Raw genomic sequence first — 20,882 nt, forward strand, 5'->3', positions numbered from 1 at the left:
CTTCCGAAAATTCATGTTGGAAGAGAGAAAAAAGTATTAGTACCACCCCTCCCTCCTTCCCTGCCCTCCCTCCCTTCGACTCTAAGCCGGAGCCGGAGGGAGAGCGCCGAGCATGTGCTCTGCCCGGTGCTCTGCCCCAGCCGAGGGCTCCCTGGCTGGTCCGCTCCGCTCTGCCCTGGGAATGGCTGGAGCCCCACAAACCCACCCCTTTGCCCTACCCATAATTGAATACGCAAATTTGGAGTCCCGGCGAGCCAATGGCGAGGGCCCTGGTCACGTGATGCCCAGCCCCACAGAGGTGATCCCGTAAGAAGTTGGGCTGCTCGCAGTTGAGAGGCAGCGCTCCCGGGAGCAGTCGGAGCGCGCTGAGGCATCGGCTGCTGAGACTGCTAAAGGGGGAGTGGCCGGCGGCGGTTGAGAGGACGCCAGATAGCTGAGACTAGAGAGCAGGGGGTGTCGGCACTGCGGGCAGCTAGGAGAGAGGGATCGTGGTGTGAAGGCGACTGGAGGGACGTGGACGGTTCTGTGAGGAGAGGCTCAGGAGAGACCTGATCCCCTCCCTCCTGTCCCGTGCCACGCGTGCCCCCTTCAGCCCAGGGAGCCCCTTCCCCGACTCCACACGTAGCCAGGCAGGCAGGACTCTGGCATCTCAGCAGCCACGATGCCGATCCTACTGTTTCTTCTAGACACGTCCGCTTCTATGAACCAGCGCACCCAGATGGGTATGACCTATCTGGACATAGCAAAGAACGCGGTAGAGGTTTTTCTGAAGGTAAGAGAGACCGGAACTTGGGGCTTGGGGGGCTATGGGGAGGTGCGAGTCGGTGGCCGGGGCAACCTGGAGAGGGGCGGCAACCTGGAGAGGGGCGTTGCCGAGCCCTGGCTCCGGCTAACCCCCGGGCGGTCCCATACCCCTTTCCCTCAGCTCCGCTCACAGGACCCAGCCAGCCGGGGAGACAGGTACATGTTGATCACCTCTGAAGACCCGCCCTACTGTGTCAAGGTAAGCCAAAATGCGGGACGGGCTCCAACCTGGGCCCTCCCGCCACCCCGATCCCTGCCCCCACCCCCCCACCCCATCCCGCCCTGACCCAGCCTAACAACCTGTCCCACCAGGGTCTATTCCCCACTCCCTGAGGTAGAGAGAGGGATGGAAGGAGAGACTAAACCAAGCTGGGGAGTGGAGGTGGGAGGGTGGGGTACGTGGGTCACTGCTGCTTCTTAGGCTAATCTCAGGGTGCTCGGGTGGGGGAATAAAGGGGAAAAGGCACACTCCCCTAGCCTGAACTAGACCGTGCCCCAGAAATGGCAGACATGTGTCTCTGGCAAAATGGGTGTTGCTGAGGTAGAAGGGTGGGGGTGGGGGAGGATGCTTGGATACTGGAGACCAGGTTCTTGGCCCCAGTCCCTGATGTACCCTTCTTGACTTGGTATTCCACACCTTCTCCGTACAGCTTCCCTAGGCGTCTGCAGATTATTCCCTCTTGCTAGTGTAACTCTTCCTGTGTTTTCCTCCCCCCTCAACCAACATCTCTAAACTTTTTAATTTATGCATCTAAGATCCCGCCATTCATCCCACGGAGCTTCCAAAACTGAGCGTCTTTGGAAATGCCAGGCATGTGCAGTAAGCCCAGGACGCAGTGTAATTCTGCAAAGCCATATGTGGAGCAATGGGCGGGAAAGTGAGCAAGCTAGATGAAACCCAGTACCGGTGTTTCCCCGATAAGACCTATCCCGAAAATAAGCCCTCCCCTTACTGTGTAAGATTCCTCTAAAATAAGCCCTCCCCCAAAAATAAGCCCTATTGAGATTGCTACTGTAGTAAAGGTGATCATTACGGTACCCTCTGTATGCACCGTCCCCCCCCCCCCACCGGTGAAACGCACGCCGCGCTCCGAGCTGCATCCAATCAGAGCTGCAGCAGTGAGCGCATCATCCTGTTCTTCCCCAGTGATTTGCTTATTGAATAAAGGTACATTTTTTTGTTCACATTTACCAGTTTATTAAAATTGCTGTCAATGTTCATCAAAATAAGCCCTCCCCTGAAAATAAGCCCTCTGGTGTTTTTCTGTCCAAAAAAAATAATAAGACAGTGTCTTATCGGGGAAACACAGTACAGGTCTGTATTCCCTGGGTGCATTTTCCCGCTGGTGGGCACATTCCCGCCAGAGGCATCCAGCAGATACGCACAGAGCCCTGGAGGCATCCAGCAGATAGGTGCACAGAGCCCTGGGATAGGCAACATTCTGCAACTAGTATACTATATCACAGAGCATTCTGTTACTGTGGGCAGATAATGGCTTCCAGGAGCAACCTAGTCTACAGAAGGGGCATGACTTTGCAATCTTATTTGAACCTGGCCTCTGATGCCTTTAATTCCTCTGACCATGGGTAGGTCTTTTAACTTTTCAGTTTCAATTTCTTCCTCTAAAATACAGATAATAATTCCTTTAGGAACTCCCTTCCCCCCATACGGTTTTTGTGAGAAGCAAATGAGACTGTACAGAAAGTATTATATAAGTGTCAGCAATTATTATTGAGGGCCCTTTTCAGAAGAGAGAGATCAAAAATGCTACTGGCAGTAATAGCTTACATTGATAAGGATTGTTCTCTGAAATGCTGTGCCCTTAGAATCTTAGGATGAGGCCCCAGGGCTGGAATCTACTGTGAATTCAGTCCAGAACATCCTGTTCCATCTACCTACCCCCCAGCTCTCCTGAGTTGGAAATGACCAGCAGTCTACCATTATTGAAATGACTCTGAATTCACTTGTCACAGGACCTTTGAGTGTGGGGGCTCTGATCATAAAGTTCTTTACCTATCCATATGGAGGCAAACTTTCAACTCTCTTCTCCTTCAGCTTGTCGTATAGTCACTGCTTAGGCTGAAATCATTTCTGTACTAGTTTTTTCTTACTGCCTCCCTCAACCTACTTGATTCATATTCTTCTCTTTCCTTCTGATCCATTCTGTCCTCTGGAACTCACTCCCACTGTTTTCAACCAACTCCCCTTTATCCTAGATCTCTTTCCCTTATACTCTTTCCATATTTTAGAACAGAAATATGACTTCCTTTCTTTCTTCCCCAACCCCTACACTCAAACTTCAGGATTTTAAAATACATGGTGGTGTCCCTTCAAATATCCTGATGTGTCCCAGTTAATCAAGCTTCTGTTAAACTCTCATTACTCTTCACTCCACCTTGGCCACACAGGGCTGGTCATACACTTGGTCTCACCAACATCCATATCTGTTCTGTTGACATGATTAAGAATTTTGAAATTCTGCCCTAATCTAGCTATCCTTCTATCTCTCCCTTTACCTCACTCCTAAACCTATTATCCCATCACTGTGACCTATATTTTGTTATCCCTGCTCCAAGCTTTCTTTCCTCCCTTCACAGTCTCAACTCTGGTTTGGTTGTTTTGTTTTAAAGATTGGTTATTACTATCTTGCCAAGGCTAGAAATGTAAGGGCTACTTTACTTGTGGGCCTGATCTCCCTCTGATTGCCTTGGGAGCTTTGATGTGCTCCATTTTCAACCTGGGCTAGTTTGCCCCTCCTTAGGCAACCTGGTACTCCATCCCCTACCCTCTCTGCCCTATCCTGTTCCCAGGAGTTTGCCATATTCATTCAGAACTTGATCTAGACACCTGATTGGCTTATCCCACTGCATCTCAAGAGATTTGCCAGCACTTGAGTTCCACAGTTAGGATTATGGGAGTGTGCCACTGCTCTCAAAGTTGACCAGTTCGATGTAAGTTATCCTCTATTCTTAAATCCCTGGTCTCCCCCTATTCTTAAATCCCTGGTCTCCCCCAGGGCTCTCTCCTAGGCCTTCTTCCCTTTTCTCTTATAGTGATCCCATCATCCCATGTATTTATTTATTTATTTTATTTTGCTTTTTGGAGGGCAATTGGGGTTAAGTAACTTGCCCAAGGTTACACGGCTAGTTTTTTTGTGTGGGTATTAAGTGTCTGAAGCCAGAACCGAACTCACGTCCTCCTGACTCCAGCACCGGGGTTTTACTCACTGCGCCACCTAGCCGCCCCATCATCCCATGTATTTAATGAGTGGTTCCATGCAGGTGTCTGCTATATCTATATCTACAGCCCCTGTCCTTGACTCTAGCCTCACATCACAAGCTACCTGCTGCACATCTCCCTGGATGGAACCATTACAATCTGGAAATTGTGCCCAAAATGAAATTCATTTGAACTTCCCTCCTTAAAACCATCACTCCTCTCAAATTCCCTATTTTCCTGAAGGTACTACCATCCTTGTTGCTCAGGTTCACAACCTTGGAGTCATCCTTGGCTCTTCCCTTTCCCCACCCTTTATATCCTGCCCATTGCCAAGTCTCATATTTCCCTAGTCATCTCATTCTGTGACAACCCCCGTAGTTCAGGTCCTAGCACTTGGACTAATCTTTCTCTCCAATCCTTTCCACATGTGCTAAAATAATCTTCTGAAATCACAAGTCTGAGCATGATACTCCCCTGCTCAGAAACTTTCAATGGCTCCCTGTTGCCTCTGGGATCAAATGCAAACTTCACAGCTTGGTGTTTAGTCTGCCTGTCCAGGCTTATTTCATATTACCCCCTTTCATGCACTCTATGTTCTAGTCAAATTGGCCTATTAATTGTTCTCCATATTTAATGTTCTATCCCTCATCTGCTTTGCATCAGTCCTTTCATGCTTGGAAAATACTTCTTTCTTACACCCTGACTCTTAGAATGCCAAGCTTCTTTCAGCTTTTGACTTGGGTATCATCTTCTACAGAAAGGCTTTCCTAATTCCTCCTGCCCTCAATTTGTTTGGACTCTGTCGTTCAAATTACCTTACACATCTCTCTGTGTACCTCTGTATCATCTCTCTGTACCCTCTGCCTGCTTCACCTTCCTTCATATACCATGTCAAATTATTGAGGGGAGGGACAATTTTCATTTTTGTCATTGTATCTCCAGTGCCCTGTACGCAATAGAGACTTGACTAAATGCCTGACTCCATTGAATTGCATTAAGTGACTTAACTATGGTCACCAGGCTAGGGTAAGAAGTGTCAAAAGGCAGGTTGAAGGGCTAATAAAGGGATGTGGATACCTTTGTGACCTTGGGCAATTTACTTAATCTCTCTCACCTTCAGTTCCCTTCTTGACAGGATTGGAGATTTTGAGCAAGAATAATCCCTTAGAAAGTCACTGAGTTCAAGTACCTTATTTTACATATGAGGAAAATGAGGCATGTAGAAGTTAAGTGACTTGCCCCAAGATCACACAGCTAGCAAGTGTATGCAGCAGGATTTTTTTTTTGTGTGTGGCAGGATTTTAATCCTGTTCTTCCCAAGTCCAAGCCCAGTTCCCTATCCATTTTTCTGTGCTTTGTTGTTGTTCAGTTGTTTTTCGTTGTGTTCAACTCTTAGTGACTCCATTTGGGGTTTTCTTGGCAGGGATATTGGAGTGGTTTGCCATTTCCTTCTTCAGATCATTTTACAGATGAGACAACTGAGGCAAACAGGGCTAAGTGACTTGCCCAGGGTGACACAGCTAGGAATTATCAGATTTGAACTCAGGAAGATGAATCTTCCTGACTTCAGTCCTAGCACACTATCCACCATGCCACCTAGCTGCCCTTATTCTATGCTACCTCTTAATAAAATAATAGAGGTTTGGGGTTTGGACTAGATGGCCTTTGAGGTCTCTTTCAGCTAAAGATCTAGGATCTTGTGATCACACTACTCCTTATTAAATCACTATTTTTAAGTGTTTTAAACTAAGTTTTTATTAATGTCCCTTTTAATATCACTGTAATTTCCCTCAGTATTCTTCTCCTCACTCCCTCACAAAGCCATCCTGTGTAATAAATAATATGTATGTATAAATAATAAATAACAAAAAAGACCAAAAAAGGGGGTAAATCAGCATAACTAATCAGTGCATCAGAAAAAAATCTGAAAATGTGAGCATTGTGTAACAATTGTGGACCTCCCACCACTTGGAAGGGGTGGGGGAGGGTGTTCTCTCTTATCTCTTCTTTTGAGCTATGCATGTGCTTTGTAATTTTACAACATTCACTTGATTTTCTTGTGTGTCGTTCTTGCTTTTTATGTCATTGTAGCACATTATTTTTTCGACCCTGCTTATTTCATTCTCTATCAGTTCATGTAGATCTTCCCGTGCTTCTTTGTATTCATCACATTGAAATTCTTTATAGTACATAATATTCCATTACATTAATATACCACAATTTATATAGCCATTCCTCAATCAGTGGGCATCTACTTTGCTTCCCACATTGCAAAAAGTGACGCTATATATATTTGGTGTATTTGAGGACTTTCTTCTTATCAGTGGCCTCCTTATATAAGATATAAGATTAGTAGTGGAATCTCTGGGACAAAGGATATGGGCACTGGAGGTCCTTGGAGACAGCTTGGAATCAGAAAGATCTGAGTTTAAACACAGCCTCAGACACTCAATAGCTGTGTATGAGATCCTGGGCAAGCCTCTTAACCTCTGTCTGCCTCAGTCTCCACATGTGTGAAATGGGGATAATAATAACACCTACCTCCCAGGGTTGTCGTAAAGATCTGCTGAGATGATATTTGTAAAAAGTGCTTAGTGATTAAAAAAATATTAGTGATAGTAAAAATAGTGATACAGTTATAAGACATCTCCAGAAGACTCATGATGGAAAGAGATGTCTACATTCAGAGAAAGAAATAGAAAGAACAGAGTTTGAATGCAGATTGAAGCAAACTACCTGCTCTCTTTCTTTTCCTTGTTTGGTTTTGTTTCCTCTTTCCCATTGTTCATTCCATTGGTTACAATCCTTCTTTACAACCTAACTAATGTCTAATGTGAAAGTATTTGCAGATCCTGTACTTGATTGCATGCTGCCAATGGGAGGGGGGAGAGGGAGGGAGAGAAAATGTGAAACTCAAGGGATTGTGGAACTGACTCTTGTAAACTAAAAGTAAACAAACAAATTAATACAGACCAAAAAAAGTGCACAGCAGAAAACAAGAAAACTTACAAGAAAGCAAAGAAAAAATGGGCAGCTTTGAACGCAATGTGTAGTTATTATTATGTAGGCTTTCTGAAATGGAAGTTTATTGCAGTATATTTTGAATCCTCTCCTATGTTCTGCTGTGCACATGGCAATACTTTTTTTCATTTCTTATTTTGTATTTAAGTTTTTAGTATTTAAGCTTATAATATGTTTCTTTTCTTATTTTGGGTTCAAGTTTTAGTATTTAAGTTTAAAATAAATAAGTTTTTTTGGAGGGGAACTTTGGGCATTTGGGGTTAAGTGACTTGCCCAAGATCACTTGGTAAGTATGTCAAATGTCTGAGACCGGATTTGAACTCAGGTCCTCCTGACTTCAGGGCTGGTGCTCTGTTCACTGTGCCACCTGGTCACCCCTAAAATAAATATTTTTTAAAAGTGCTTAGCACAGTGCCTGATACAGAGTAGGTGCTATATAAATGTTTCTTCCGTCCCTCTTGAAAGGTACTTCTTTTAGAATTCTTATTTTTTTAAAAAAGTTGTTTAGTTTTGTATAGATTTAAGGTCACTTATTCCTTTTAATTGGACATTATAACTGGTACTGAAAATTAGAACTTAGCTGTGATCAATTATATATATATATATATATATATATTTTGAGATTGAGTCTCCCCAGCTTACCTAGGCTGGAGGCTGGAAGTGCAGGGGCTACTTTACTCATGGACTTGATCCCTCTACTGATGGATCTCTATGGTGACTTTGACCTGTTCCGGTTCTGCCCTGGACCTCTATCTCTGCCCCTCCTTAGGCAGTGTGGTGGTTCTTCCCTCCTCTGTTCCATGGGTTCATTGTATTTGTGTTGAACTTAGTGTGGTTCCCCCCACTCCACCCTACTCAGCTTCAGTCCTTCTGCAACTCTGACATCATGAGCTCCAGTGATCCACCAGCTTCGGCCTCCCCAGAGGCATGTGCTATCATAGCTGTGATAGACTTTGAATTTTTATTGTTGTTATTTTTGTTCATTCAAATCAGTGATGGTTTTTTTTAAAGCAATCAGGGTTAAGTAACTTGCTCAAGGTTACATGGCCAGTTATTTCTGGGTGTGGTGCTGAGTATCTGAGCCCAGATTCAATCCCCAGGTCATTCCGACACTGGAGCCGGTGCTCTTACTCGCTGAGCCACCTGGCCGCCCCATCAGTGATGTTTTTAATGCAGGAAACTCCCAGTGTGTTAACTTCTTCCATCAATCCAGAACAACATCTGGGGTAATTAATTTGCATAGGGTCACCCATCTATCTATAAGAAATAGGACTTGAACCCAGCCCTCCTGACTCCAAGGGCAGCCCTCTTTCCACTACAGCCTGCTGCCTCTTGATCATTTTTGACCCACAGCTATTTTAAAGAGTGAAGAAAAATGTGAAAATGCCAAAAGATAATTTTGTTTTCAGAAACAATAGGATGAAACTAACATTTTGTAATTTATAGCGTAAATTGCCATTTTCATCTTTTTTTTCCTCTTTAAACCTCCTGCTGTACCTACCTACTTTCACTCTAGTTTTTTTTTATATTTTCCTCATTTGAGATTTTCTGTTTAGGAAAAACATAATGATAAGCAGGTGCATTTCTGGGGGACTCCAGATTTCAAAGATGACAATTTTTAAAATGTGTTTCCACTCAGCTAGTAGAGGTTTCCTAATTCTTTAAGACCAGTATATTTTATTTGTATAGAGATAGCTTTCTTTTAATGTTACTCCTTTTTGCTTCTCTTCTTCACCATTGTCCTTATCATCTGTGTATTTATATTCCTAATCATTTGTTCTTTCTTTTGCTTCTGTGGAAAGACTTCTATTCTGCCAATTATTTCTGCTGTGCAGGTCATAAATTCTGATCTTGCAATTCTTACTCCTTTCTTGAACCAATCGGAAACAGTCTGCTGTGGTTCTCTTGGGAATCCACGGGGTCCTTTGGCCCATCAGGTGTTAATTCAATTTATTCAGAGATGTTTGAACTTATTCACATGCCTTGGTGTCCATCTTATCTTTTAATATCTTTCCTGTTAATTTAAATGCTTGTGTTCAAGGTTTTTGAGTTTTATTCTTCCCCAAATCTTTGGTAATTTCCTTTCCAAAGAAATTTTCCAAAAAGTCTTTTTACCTCATTTTCCCTTATCAATCACTTTCTGACTCTTTCCATTTTGATGGCAGATCCCCTTAGGGCTGGACCTCAAACCTCTCTCTGTCTTCTACACTGAGGGATTCACATTTCTTTCTTTCTTTCTTTTTGGAGGGGGGAAAGCAGGGCAATTGGGGTTAAGTGACTTGTCCAAGGTCACATGGCTAGTAAATGTTAAGTTCTAAGGCCAGATTAGAACTCAGGGCCTCCTGACTCTAGAGCCAGTGTTCTATTCACTTTGCCATCTAGACGCCCCCAGGGATTTACTTTTCAGCAGCCTCCATTCCTGCCTTAAGTGACTTCTGGGGTACAGAACTGGCTCAGCTGTATGCCAGTCTCCTTTTTTCAGGCCTAGAATAGTTTCTCATACATGCTGATCACTTGCCCCAGTTCCTTCTATTCTTTAGTTCTCTAGCTAAGTGGCTATAGCAATGTGCTATAGCCCCAGGTAGCACAAACGTCCTCTTTAGAATGTGATAGCAGCAAGGAAATTGCTGAGTGGATCCCAGAGCACAAACTGATGGGCAAGGTTTTGAGTTAGGGGGCTGGTAGGGAGAGAGGTGCTGAGTTAGCTTTTAGGAATTAGGGATTAGTCTTCTTTGGTGTTAATTCATCAGATCATTACTTTATTAAGCTTTTTGGTACCCGGATAGCTGCAGTTACTTGACTTGTACATAATTATTTTTGGTGGGAGTTTTGAGAGTTTGGGAGGATCAAAGAAAATATCTAGTCCTTTATCTTGATGGTCACATGACCCATAAATTAGCTTGGGGCTTCTATATATGTCTACATCCTTTACTTATTACTAGTTATAGATATACTTGGACCATTTTAATGTAGCATATGTGACTTCATTTAAATAATAAATAGAAAAAAAGATATATTCATACAGAGGGATAATGTGGTATAGTGGAAAGGGATCCAAACTTGAGGGTCACAGGCTCTGAGTGCCAATCTAGGCTCTGCCATTTAATACCTTTGTCATGTTGAGTAAATCACTTCATCTCTCTGGGCCTCGGTTGTCTCATCTCTATGATGAGGTTGGTTTAAGTGGCTTCTGAGTTCCCTTCCATCTTGATCCAAAGTCCTGATCCCAACCTGTATCCTGTTCAATTGCTACCTGTCGTTCAGAGACACCCCTTTCAGCATTCCCTTGTCTTTCTCAGCCTCCTTTCCCTCTCTCAGCAATTCTCCTCTAATACAGGGTACCCCCCAAGTCTGAGTGAAGTTTTAAGCTATTATGCCTTTGGGGATGCCTTGTATATTGTGTGCCGGATCTTTTTTCCAAAATCAATTTGATTAATTATGTTTTGTTTTGACACCAGTCATATACCATCAAATGACTTCTACCCATGACCGTACTAGTCACTCCCTAATTGATCAGTGATTAGCACTGGGGGAAGGATTTTCTAGAAAGACCAGCCCAACCTTCTCATTTTACCGAGAAGGAAACAGACCCAGAGAGGGAAAGTAATCTACCCATGGCTGCACAGAGAGGACTATCAGGGTCAGGATTCATACCTAAGGGCTGTGGCCCCAAAACCAGGGTTCTCATCGTGGCACTGCAGTGCCTTCTTTGGGGAGTCTCCCCCAGTGCTTGGCACAGTGAGTGCTTGATAGATAGTTCTTTCTTGATACTAGAATTGGATCCTGCAGGAGCAATATTTTTAAACGAACTGCTTATATTTATCCTATGCATATCCAAGTCTAATAACCAACTTTAAAAATACTACAGATAGTATTGTTATACTCCTAGAAAAGGAGGTGGAGTTTTTGCAGGAAAAAAATGGAAAGTTCAATCTCTAGTTATGTCATGATGGCACAGGAAAAAGTCACCTCCACTTCGATTTTACACTTGTACCCAAATCATTGAATTGGTTCCGTGTATTATTTGTATATTTGAGGTATAGATAGCAGGACATGCTCGTTACTTCCCAATTAGGAATTGATCATTTTCATGGCTTGTTTTTTCGAGTTTCCCATGTTTCTTTAGTATCAAGTCAGTGTTCTTTCTCATTTGAAATGTCCAAGAGGGGTAGTGTGCTTTGGTGGCTGGAGAGGAGTGGTCCTATATTCACGAAGACTAGGTTTCAGATCCCACCTCTGACACTTAGGGTTTTTGACACATGTTTTGTGAGTCTTCTCTTAAGTAAGACAAAAGTCCCTCAGGTCAACCTATGAGGCTCATTAATTTAAGGAAATAAGCTTTGAGTTATTTTTGAACTTCTAAAAATTGTACTTCACGCCACAGGCCATGATAGTGTTCTATGTCTAAGCTTTTATTTGTCAGTTTTATTGAGAAATCTTTCCCCAGGATGCTTTGTGACCATTCTCTGAATGTCTCCAGTCTGGAAGGGCTGATGTTTGAGAATATCTGGTGGATTTTTCTTGTTCAAAGTTGAGTGAAAGTCTTTTACTTGCTGATAACTCCAAACCACAAATATTGGCTTTTGGTCAGACTGATTCCCCAAGTAGACCCTTCTCAGATTGGCAGCAGATGTATTATTTCTGCTCTAAATTTCACTGCTCATTGAAACCTGAAGTCCCTTCAGCTATATCCTGTTAGCTGGTTTAATAGAATCTGCAGCCCAGTCTTAGCAAAGTAATGTGCAGTATGGTTTTCTATTCATTTGCTCTAGGTTCTGAGCAGTATTCTTTATCCAGTAAGAAACAGAACTTCCCATTTCCCAGGTCTCAATTTATATAGCTAGCTCTAAACATTGCAAAAGGCATTTTCTTTGTTCAATTTTTCCCCTCCTAGAAAAATATTTTCTGTTGGCATTGGAGTAGGCATAAATGTTGCAGAAGATAGTTTTTGTCTGAGTACTCCTCCAGCATCTCTGGAGTGAGATAGCTGCATGATACAGCATGACAGTAATTCTTCATGGGAAGAGTCCTTGCAAGTGGAATTTTGCTGGAAGTAGATAGTTTTGAGAACATGACGTGCCTGGCTTCCTTAAAGGACTAGGTCATATTTTGCCATGTGCCCTATCATGCAGGGGAAAATGGTCTTTAATAACAGGTGGTCTCATCAGCCCACTTATTTGCAGTCAGCTTTGGTATGGAGTGGAACACTACATAAATGTTAGCTATTGTAGTTTGTAGTCATAGAGGCCCAGCTCCAACCCGTCCATAAGAATGATTGAGACTTAGCACACCAAAGCAGTAGCCAGACAGGCTCTGGAAGGCTCTGCTTATCCATATTTGATGGGCAAATACATGTGTCCGAAATTTGTGCAAACAGCTTACCCTATGTAAGAGATCTTGTTCAATCCCATTTACACTGACCTGATCAGGAAGCCCTTTTTCAGAGAGGGTAAAAGGCAACTGTCAACCCATTCCTGTCTGAATTAATTTCACATCCTAAATTAGAGGGCTGTTGGTTCAAGATCCTGATACTGAGGATTAGGCAAATAGCCCATTGGCCTTTATTGCTTGAACAAAGGCATAGGATGAATGAATAAATGCTTACTATGTGCAAAGCACATCTGCTGCCATCCTGAGAAGGGTGTATTTGGGAACTGGTATGACCCAAAGCCAGTACTGGTGTCTTAGAGGTATCAGCCAGCAAATTATCATCTGATAGAAAAGTGAAATGTATAGAAGGCACATTTATCAGATTTGCCAGTGACACAAAGTTGGAATCCAAAGTTAGGGGCCCAAAAGATCTTAACAGGTTGGAATATTAGGCCAGATCTACCGTGATGTAATTTAATAGGTATAAATGTGTAAAGTCTTGGCTTTGCGCTCAAAAAAATCAACTTCAAAAGCCTGGAAAGAAGGCACTCTGACAAAGATCTGGAATTTTAGTAGATGGCTGACTTAGTAGGACTCAGCATTGTGACAGGGCAACCCCCAAAGGCTAAGCTGATCTGTGGCAGCATGAAGAGAGGCCTAGCATGCAAGGAAAAGGAGGTGGCTGGTGGACCTTCTACATTCTGCCTCTGCAGACCTCAATTGGAGTCCTAGATTCAGTTCCCAGTGCCAGAGATAAAGAATGATGTTGACGAGGGGCGGCCAGGTGGCTCAGTGAGTGAGAGCACCGGCTCCAGTGTCGGGATGACCTGGATCAAATCTGGGCTCAGATACTCAGCACCACACCCAGAAATAACTGGCTGTGTAACCTTGAGCAAGTTACTTAACCCCGGTTGCTTTAAAAAAAAAAGAATGATGACAAATTTGAGAACAACTAGAGGAGAGCAGCCAACATGGCCAAGAACCTTGAGTCCATGTCATGTGAGGCTTGGTTAAAGGAATTGGGGGCATTTAATTTGGAGAGGTCAAGAGGTGACTGTCGGCTGGTATTTGAAGGGCTACCCACTGGAAGGGTGATTACCCTTATCCTGCTTGGCCCCAGGAGGCAAACAAGAAGCACTTGGGAGAAGGTTCACATATCTACTGGAGGATTTAGAAAATATGTTACATGATGTGCTGGATAAGGGAACTCAGCTCAATTAAGCACATTATGCCAACATGGCCTCTCATTCTGTTCTTTGGAACGAATGAATGACCAAGCTAATGGGCAGTGGCCACTTGATGAAGAGGCTCCTTTCCAAAGTGTACTTGGAACTTGGAATACTTTTTCTTATAGCAAGAAAAACCAACAACATGTAAGTGGTTCCTGTGAACCAGAGCCTTTGCTAGGAATGAAGATAAAACTGAGGCAGTCCCTGCCCTCAAAGAACCTCCATTCTCCTCAATGCTGGCAGAAGATGGTGAGGAGTTGAGTACAGAGGCTATCTATTAAATGACACAAACCTTTATACCCCATATTACTATATTATCACAAATGTTAAACATTCTACTTGAACTCCCTGAGGTGGATAGGTTCTCAAGTCAGGCCACAAAAGTATATTCAACCCATGAGGTAACTGGAGCCCTGAGGAGCAGTGCAATGTAGGATCACCTGGGCTCAAGTCCTGCCTCCAGCAGCCCAAGCTGTGTGAGGCCACCAGGTGGCTTAAGCTCTAGGTCAAGGAGCATGGGCTTGGAGCAGAGATATGGAGGGAGCAGGGGCTGCTGGGACAGCCAGTTTGGGGACTTGGGGATAAGGAGGGTTATTGCTTTGGTGTCCTCAGGGTTTGGAAGTTGAAGACTTGTCTGTATTCTGGAGTTTGTTCTTGCTGTCCAAGAATTCATTTCTAGAGGGAGGAGCTTATCTCCTGAGGTTCTTATTCATATGAAAAAATTGACAGGACGGTCAAACAGGATGAATTGATAACTCTAGTTTTTGTGGTTTCTATGAACGCCACTCTCATTTGTATTAAAGACAGTTTGATTGCTTTGACTACTTGGGTTGGACATGGATTTTCTTATGCTAAGGATGATAGAATTCAGCTTATTGCCACTGTTCTTAATTTGTTTTTGGTTTTGTTTTCAATTTAATTTTTATTCTTTCTTAAACATGAAAACAAAAATTAACAATTTAAAAAATTTTGAATTCCAAAATCTCTCCCTCCTTCCCTCCCTTCCCCACCTCCTTGAGAAGGTAAGCGATTTGATATAGATTGTACATGTGCAGGCATGCAGAACACTTCCATATTAGTCATGTTATAAAAGAAAACACAAACCAAAAAACTCCACAAGAATAATAAAGTAAATACAAAAGTCTGCTTCAGTTTGCATTCAGACTCCTTCAGTTCTTTCTCTGGAGGTGGATAGCATTTTTTATCACGAGTCCTTAGGAGTTGTTTTAGATCATTGTATTGTTGAGAATAGCTAAATCATTCACAGTTGATCATTGTACAGTATTGTTATTGTGTACAGTGTTCTGTTTCTGATCACTCCCCTTTGCACTGGTTCATGTAAATCTTCTTAGGTTTTTCTGAAAGCATCCTGTTTATTCTTTTTTTTTTTGGAGGGCAATTGGGGTTAAGTGACTTGCCCAAAGTCACATGGCTAGTGTGTCAAGTGACTGAGGCTGGATTTGAACTCGGGTCCTCCTGACTCCAGGGCCAGTGCTCCATTCACTGCGTCACCTAGCCACCCCCTGCTCATGATTTCTTACAGCACGATAGTATTCCATCACAATCATATACAACAACTTGTTCAGCCATTCCCCAATTAAAGGGCATCTGCTCATTTTCCAATTCTTTGCTTCTTTACCATCATGAAAAGAGCTGCTGGAAATATTTTTGTGCATACAGGTCTTTTTCTTTCTTTGATCTCTTTAGGGTATATATATATATATATATATATATATATATATATATATATAAAATAGTGATTTTGCTGGGTCAAAGGGGGTAAATAGTTTTATAGCCCTTTGGGAATAGTTCCCAATTGTTCTCCAGAATGGTTGGATCACTTTGCAACTCCAACAACAGTGTGTCTGTGTCCCAATTTTTCCATACCCCTTCCAACATTTGTCATTTTCCTTTTGTCATATTAGGTAGTGTGAAAGGTGTGAAGTGGTACCTTAAAGTTGTTTTAATTTGAAATTTTCTAATTAATGGTGATTTAGAGCATTTTTCATGTGACTATAGGTAGCTTTGATTTCTTTTGAAAACTGCCTGTTCATATCCTTTGACTATTTGTCAATTGGGGAATGTCTTATATGCTTATAAGTTTGACTCAGTTCTCTGTATATCTGAGAAATATTCTCTGTATATCAGAGAAATTTGCTATAAAACTTTTCTCCCAGTTTCCTGCTTTCCTTCTAGTTTTGACTACATTGGTTTTGTTTGTGCAAAACCTTTTTAATTTAATGTAATCAAAATTATCCATTTTATACTCTGTAATGTATTTGGTCATAAATTCTAACCTTTTCCATAAATCTGACAGGTAAAATATTCCATGCTCCCCTAATTTGCTTATGATACCACCCTTTATGTCTAAATCATGTACTCATTTTGACTTTATCTTGGAATACATGTGAGATGTTGGTCTGTATCTAATTTCTGCTAAAGTATGTTCCAATTTTCCCCATAACTTTTGTCAAATGTTAATTTCTTTTCCTAAAGTCTTAGATATTTGGGTTTGTCAAACACTAGATTACTATAGTCATTTACTACTATGTATTGAGTACCTAATCTATTCCACTGGTACACCAGTCTTATTTCTTAGCCAGTCCCAGATTGTTTTGATGTTTGCCATTTTGTAATGCAGTTTGAGATCTGTTACTAAGCTACCTCCCTTCACATTTTTAAAAATTCCTTTGATATTTTTGACCTTTTGTCTTCCACATGTATTTTGTTAGTATTCTTTCTAGCTTTGTAAAATAGCTTTTGGGTAAATTGATTGGTAGGTCACTGAATAAGTAAATTAATTTAGGCAGAACTGTTATTTTTATCATATTGGCTCATCTTATCTCTTAGCAATTAATATTTCTTCAGTTGTTTAGGTCTGACTTTATTTGTGTGAAAAGTGTTTTGTAATTATGTTCATATAGTTCCTGGATTTGTCTTGGCAGGCAGCCTCCTAAACAATTTATATTGTCTGCAGTTATTTTAACTGGAATTTCTCTTTCTGTCTCTTCCTGTTGGGCTTTGTTGGTAATATATAGAAATGTTGATGATTTGTATGGGTTTATTTTATATCCTGCAACTTTGTTGAAGTTGTTAATTTTTTCAACTAGTTTTTTAGATTTTCTGGGATTTTCAAGGTATACCATCATGTCATCTGCAAAGAGCAAAAGTTTTGTTTCCTCATTGCCTATTCTAATTATTTCAATTTCTTTTTCTTGTCTTATTGCTGTAGCTAGCATTTCTAAAAACAATATTGGTGATAATGGGCATCCTTGCTTCATAAGACCCTGATCTTATTGGAAAGGTTTCTGGCTTGTACCCATTACAGGTGATACTTGCTGATGATTTTCGAAAGATACTACCTGTCATTTTAAGGGAAGTTCCATTTATTCCTTTGCTTTCTAGTGTTTTTACTAGGAATGACTGTTGTGTTTTGTGAGAAGCTTTTTCTGCCCCTGTTGAGATAGTCATACAATTTTGTTGGTTTTGTTATTGATATGATCAATTATACTGGTAGTTTTCCTAATGTTGAACCAGACCTGAATTCCTGGTATAAATCCCCACCTTGATCTTTGTGATGTATTGCTGTAATCTCCTTGGTAGTATTTTATTTAAAATTTTTGCATCAATATTCACTAGGGAAATTGGTCTTTAGTTTTCTTTCTCTGTTTCTGCTTTTCCCAGTTTAGGTATCAATACCATATTTGTGTTGGAAAAAGAATTTGGTGGGAGTCCTTTTTTGCCTATTTTTCCCAAATAGATTATATAGTATTGGAATTAATTGTTCTTTAAATGTTTGGTAGAATTCACTTGTAAATCCATCTGGTCCTGATGCTGTTTTTTTTATTTTTTTTTAAGCAATTGGGGTTAAGTAACTTGCTCAGGGTTACACAGCCAGTTATTTCTGGGTATGGTGCTAAGTATCTGAGCCCAGATTCGATCCCAGGTGATCCCGACACTGGGGCTGGTGCTCTTACTTGCTGAGCCACCTGGCCACCCCTAAGCAATTGGGGTTAAGTAACTTGCTCAAGGTTACATGGCCAGGTGTTTCTGGGTGGGTGCTAAGTGTCTGAGCATGGATTCGATCCCCATGTCATCCCGACACTAGGGCTGGTGCTCTTACTCGCTGTGCTACCTGGCCGCCCCATGATGCTGTTTTCTTAGGAAGCTTGTTTATGGACTATTCAATTTCTATCCCTAAAATTAGGCTTATTTAGATATTCTATTTCCTTTTCTGTTAATCAAGATAATTTATGTTTTTGTAAATATTCATTCATTTCACTTGGATTGTCAGATTTATTGGCATAGAATTGGGCAAAATAGTTCCTAATAATTGCTTTAATTTCATCTTTATTGGTGGTGAATTCACCCTTTTCCTCTTTGATACTGGTAATTTGATTCTTTTTTTAAAAATCAAATTAACCAATGGTTTATTTATTTTATTGGGTTTTTCCCCAAAACCAATTCCTAGTTTTATTTATTCGTTCAGTGGTTTCTTACTTTCAGTTTTATTAATATTCCTTTGATTTTCAGGATTTCCAATTTGGTGTATAATTGGAAGTTTTAAATTTGTTATTTTTATAGTTTTTTTTAGTTGCATGTCCAATTCATTGATCTACTCTTTCTCTATTTTATTGTTATAAGCCTTTAGAGATATACATTTTCCCCTAAGTACTGCTTTCGCTGCATCTCATAAATTTTGGTATATTGTCTCATTGTTGTCATTCTCTTTAATGAAATTACTTATTGTTACTATGATTTGTTCTTTGACCCACTCATTCTTTAGGATTAGATTATTTAGTTTCCAATTAATTTTTAATCTATGTTTTCACAGCCATTTATTGAATGTAATTTTTATTGCATTATGGTCTGAAAAGGATGCACTTAATATTCTGCTTTTCTGTATTTGATTATAAGGTATTTATGTTCTAATACATGATCAGTTTTCATGAAGTTGCTATGTACAACTAAAAAAAGTTATACTCCTTTCTATTCTCATTCAGTTTTCTCCAGAGGTTTATTATATCTAACTTTTCTAAAATTCTATCCTATCTCCTTCTTGTTTACTTTATGGTTTGATTTATCTAATTCTGAGACAGGAAAGTTGAGGTGCCCCACTAGTATAGTTTTGCTGTCTGTTTTCTCCTATACATCATTTAACTTTTCCTTTAAGAATTTGGATCCTATGCCATTTGGTGCATATATGTTTAGAATTGATATTACTTCACTGTCTCTGGTACCCTTTAGCAAAATGTAGTAGTTTCCCTGCTTATCTCTTTTAATTAAATCTATTTTTGCTTTTGCTTTGTCTGAGATCATAATTCGCTAATTCTGCGTTTTTTTTAAACCCCAGCTGACGCAGATTCTGCTTCAGCCCCTTATTTTTACTCTGTGTGTCTTTCTGTTTCAAGTCTGTTTCTTGTAAACAACATACTGTTGGATTCTGGTTTTTAATTCATTCTGCTATCCACTTCTGTTTTATGGGTGAGTTCATCCCATTCACATTCACAGTTAAGATTATTAAGTATTTCCGCCATCCTATTTTCTTTCTTCTGTTTATACTTCTCTCTCTCTTGCTCTTTCTCTTTTTACCCTGTCCCTTCTCAATAGTCAATTTAACTTTTGACCACTACCTCCCTTAATCTGTACTCTTAGCTCCCCTCCCTTTCTCTTACCTCTTTCCCTTCCTACTTCTATGTAGAGTGAGATAGATTTCTATACTCAACTGGGTGTAATGTTATTACCTCTTTGAGCCAATTCTGATGAGAGTTAGGTTCAAGCATTGCCCGTCCTCTATTTTCCCCTCTTAATTTATTTTTAAATTTTATTGGTGTCTTTTGTATTTATGGTAGTCATTTCCCTATTTGCCACTCACACCTCCCCCAACCCCATGCACACACATGCCCACATACCCCTTGAAGAAAAGTAGTTAAGCAGACCTGACAAAGTTACTGTGTCTGACAGACTTTGTCAGGTTTTCTCCCCTAGGCTCTTATCTCTACCTAGAAGAGAGGGGAAAAAGTGTGTTTTCTTCATCTGTTCTCTAGCAAGGTTGCTCATTGTGCTTAATCTAAGTTCACTTGCCTTTTAGTGGCATCCGAACTTGGGGTGCACTGGAAAGAGCTGGGTTTGGAATCAATGTCCAGGTTTGAATCTTGGCGTTGTCACATACTTGTGTGCCCTTGAGTAATTAAATTAAACTCACCCTTGAGTAATTAAATTAAACTCACCAAGCATTTATTAAGTTTCTGGGCCTCAGTTTACTATATTATTAAAATGATGGAGTTGGATTAGATCTACTTCTTATGATCCCTTCCAGTTCTAAATCTGTTACTTTAGTCATTGTGGAGATTATTCTCCTGGTTCTTTACTGCATCAGTTCATACAGGTCTTCTTAGATTTCTTTTAATTCTCTTGCCCAATTCAGAATTTGAATTACAAAGTAGGAACCTCACAAAGCAGTGCAACCAAGACACTTCTATAGCAGCTTCTCAAAACTAGAGATATTTTTTTCTACACTATTTAGCATCATTTAAAATGTAAGAAAGAAGAGAGCTTTGTTTCATTCCTGACTTCTGAAGGCTTCTGGGAAAAGCACTCCCCATTTTATTTTTCTTCTCCCTATCTCTGTCTCTTTCTGTCCCTCTTCTTCCTCCCTCTCTCTTTCCCATCCTGCCCTTTCTCCCTCCCCCATTACTTTTTGTCTCTGTTTCTGTCTCTTCCTCCCTCCCTCCCCTCTCTCCCTCCTTTTCTTCCTCTCTTTCTTCCTTTCTCCATCCAACTTACTGTCAGGCTCTCCCTCCTTTTCTTTCTCTCTTCCTTTCTCCTTTCTCTTTCCTTCTCTTCTTCTCTCCTCCTTTTTCTCTTCCTCTCGCTATCTCTCCCCCTCCCTCCTCCCCTTTCTCTGTCTCTCTCCATTCTTTTCTTTCTCTCTTCTCACTCTCTTACTCCTTCCCTCACTCCATTTTTCTTTAGCTTCCTCCCTTCCTTTATCTTCTTTTCTTCCCCTATTTCTCTCTCCCCTCCCTCCCTCTCTTTGTCTGTCTCTCCCTTCCTTATCTCCCTCCCCCTCTCTCTTTCACTCTCTCGTTCTCTCTCCCTCCCTCTCCTTTCTGTATCTCTATGTCTCTATCTCCCTCCCTCTCTGTGTGTCTCTCTCTGCCTCCCTCTGTTTATCTCTCTCCCTCTCTTTTTATCTTTGTTGCTCTTCTTCCTTCTACCCTACTCTGTCCCCCCCC

At 41.1% G+C, this 20,882-nt stretch overlaps 1 protein-coding gene across 1 annotated transcript in view; it reads left to right on the plus strand.

Moving 5' to 3' along the window:
- Window positions 1-385: 385 nt before the first annotated feature.
- The window catches only part of LOC138150607 (integrator complex subunit 6-like), a 64,315-nt gene continuing 43,818 nt past the window's right edge, over window positions 386-20,882 (plus strand). The window contains 2 exon segments of the mRNA XM_069074009.1: window positions 386-772; window positions 926-1,003. Of these exon segments, the coding sequence (XP_068930110.1) occupies window positions 662-772; window positions 926-1,003 (189 nt within the window). The 5' untranslated portion in view covers window positions 386-661.

This window comes from Petaurus breviceps, unplaced genomic scaffold (assembly GCF_028583685.1).
Source record: "Petaurus breviceps papuanus isolate PSGF00001 unplaced genomic scaffold, PetGlider_PUasm1.0 90881, whole genome shotgun sequence".
Lineage (NCBI taxonomy): Eukaryota > Metazoa > Chordata > Mammalia > Diprotodontia > Petauridae > Petaurus > Petaurus breviceps.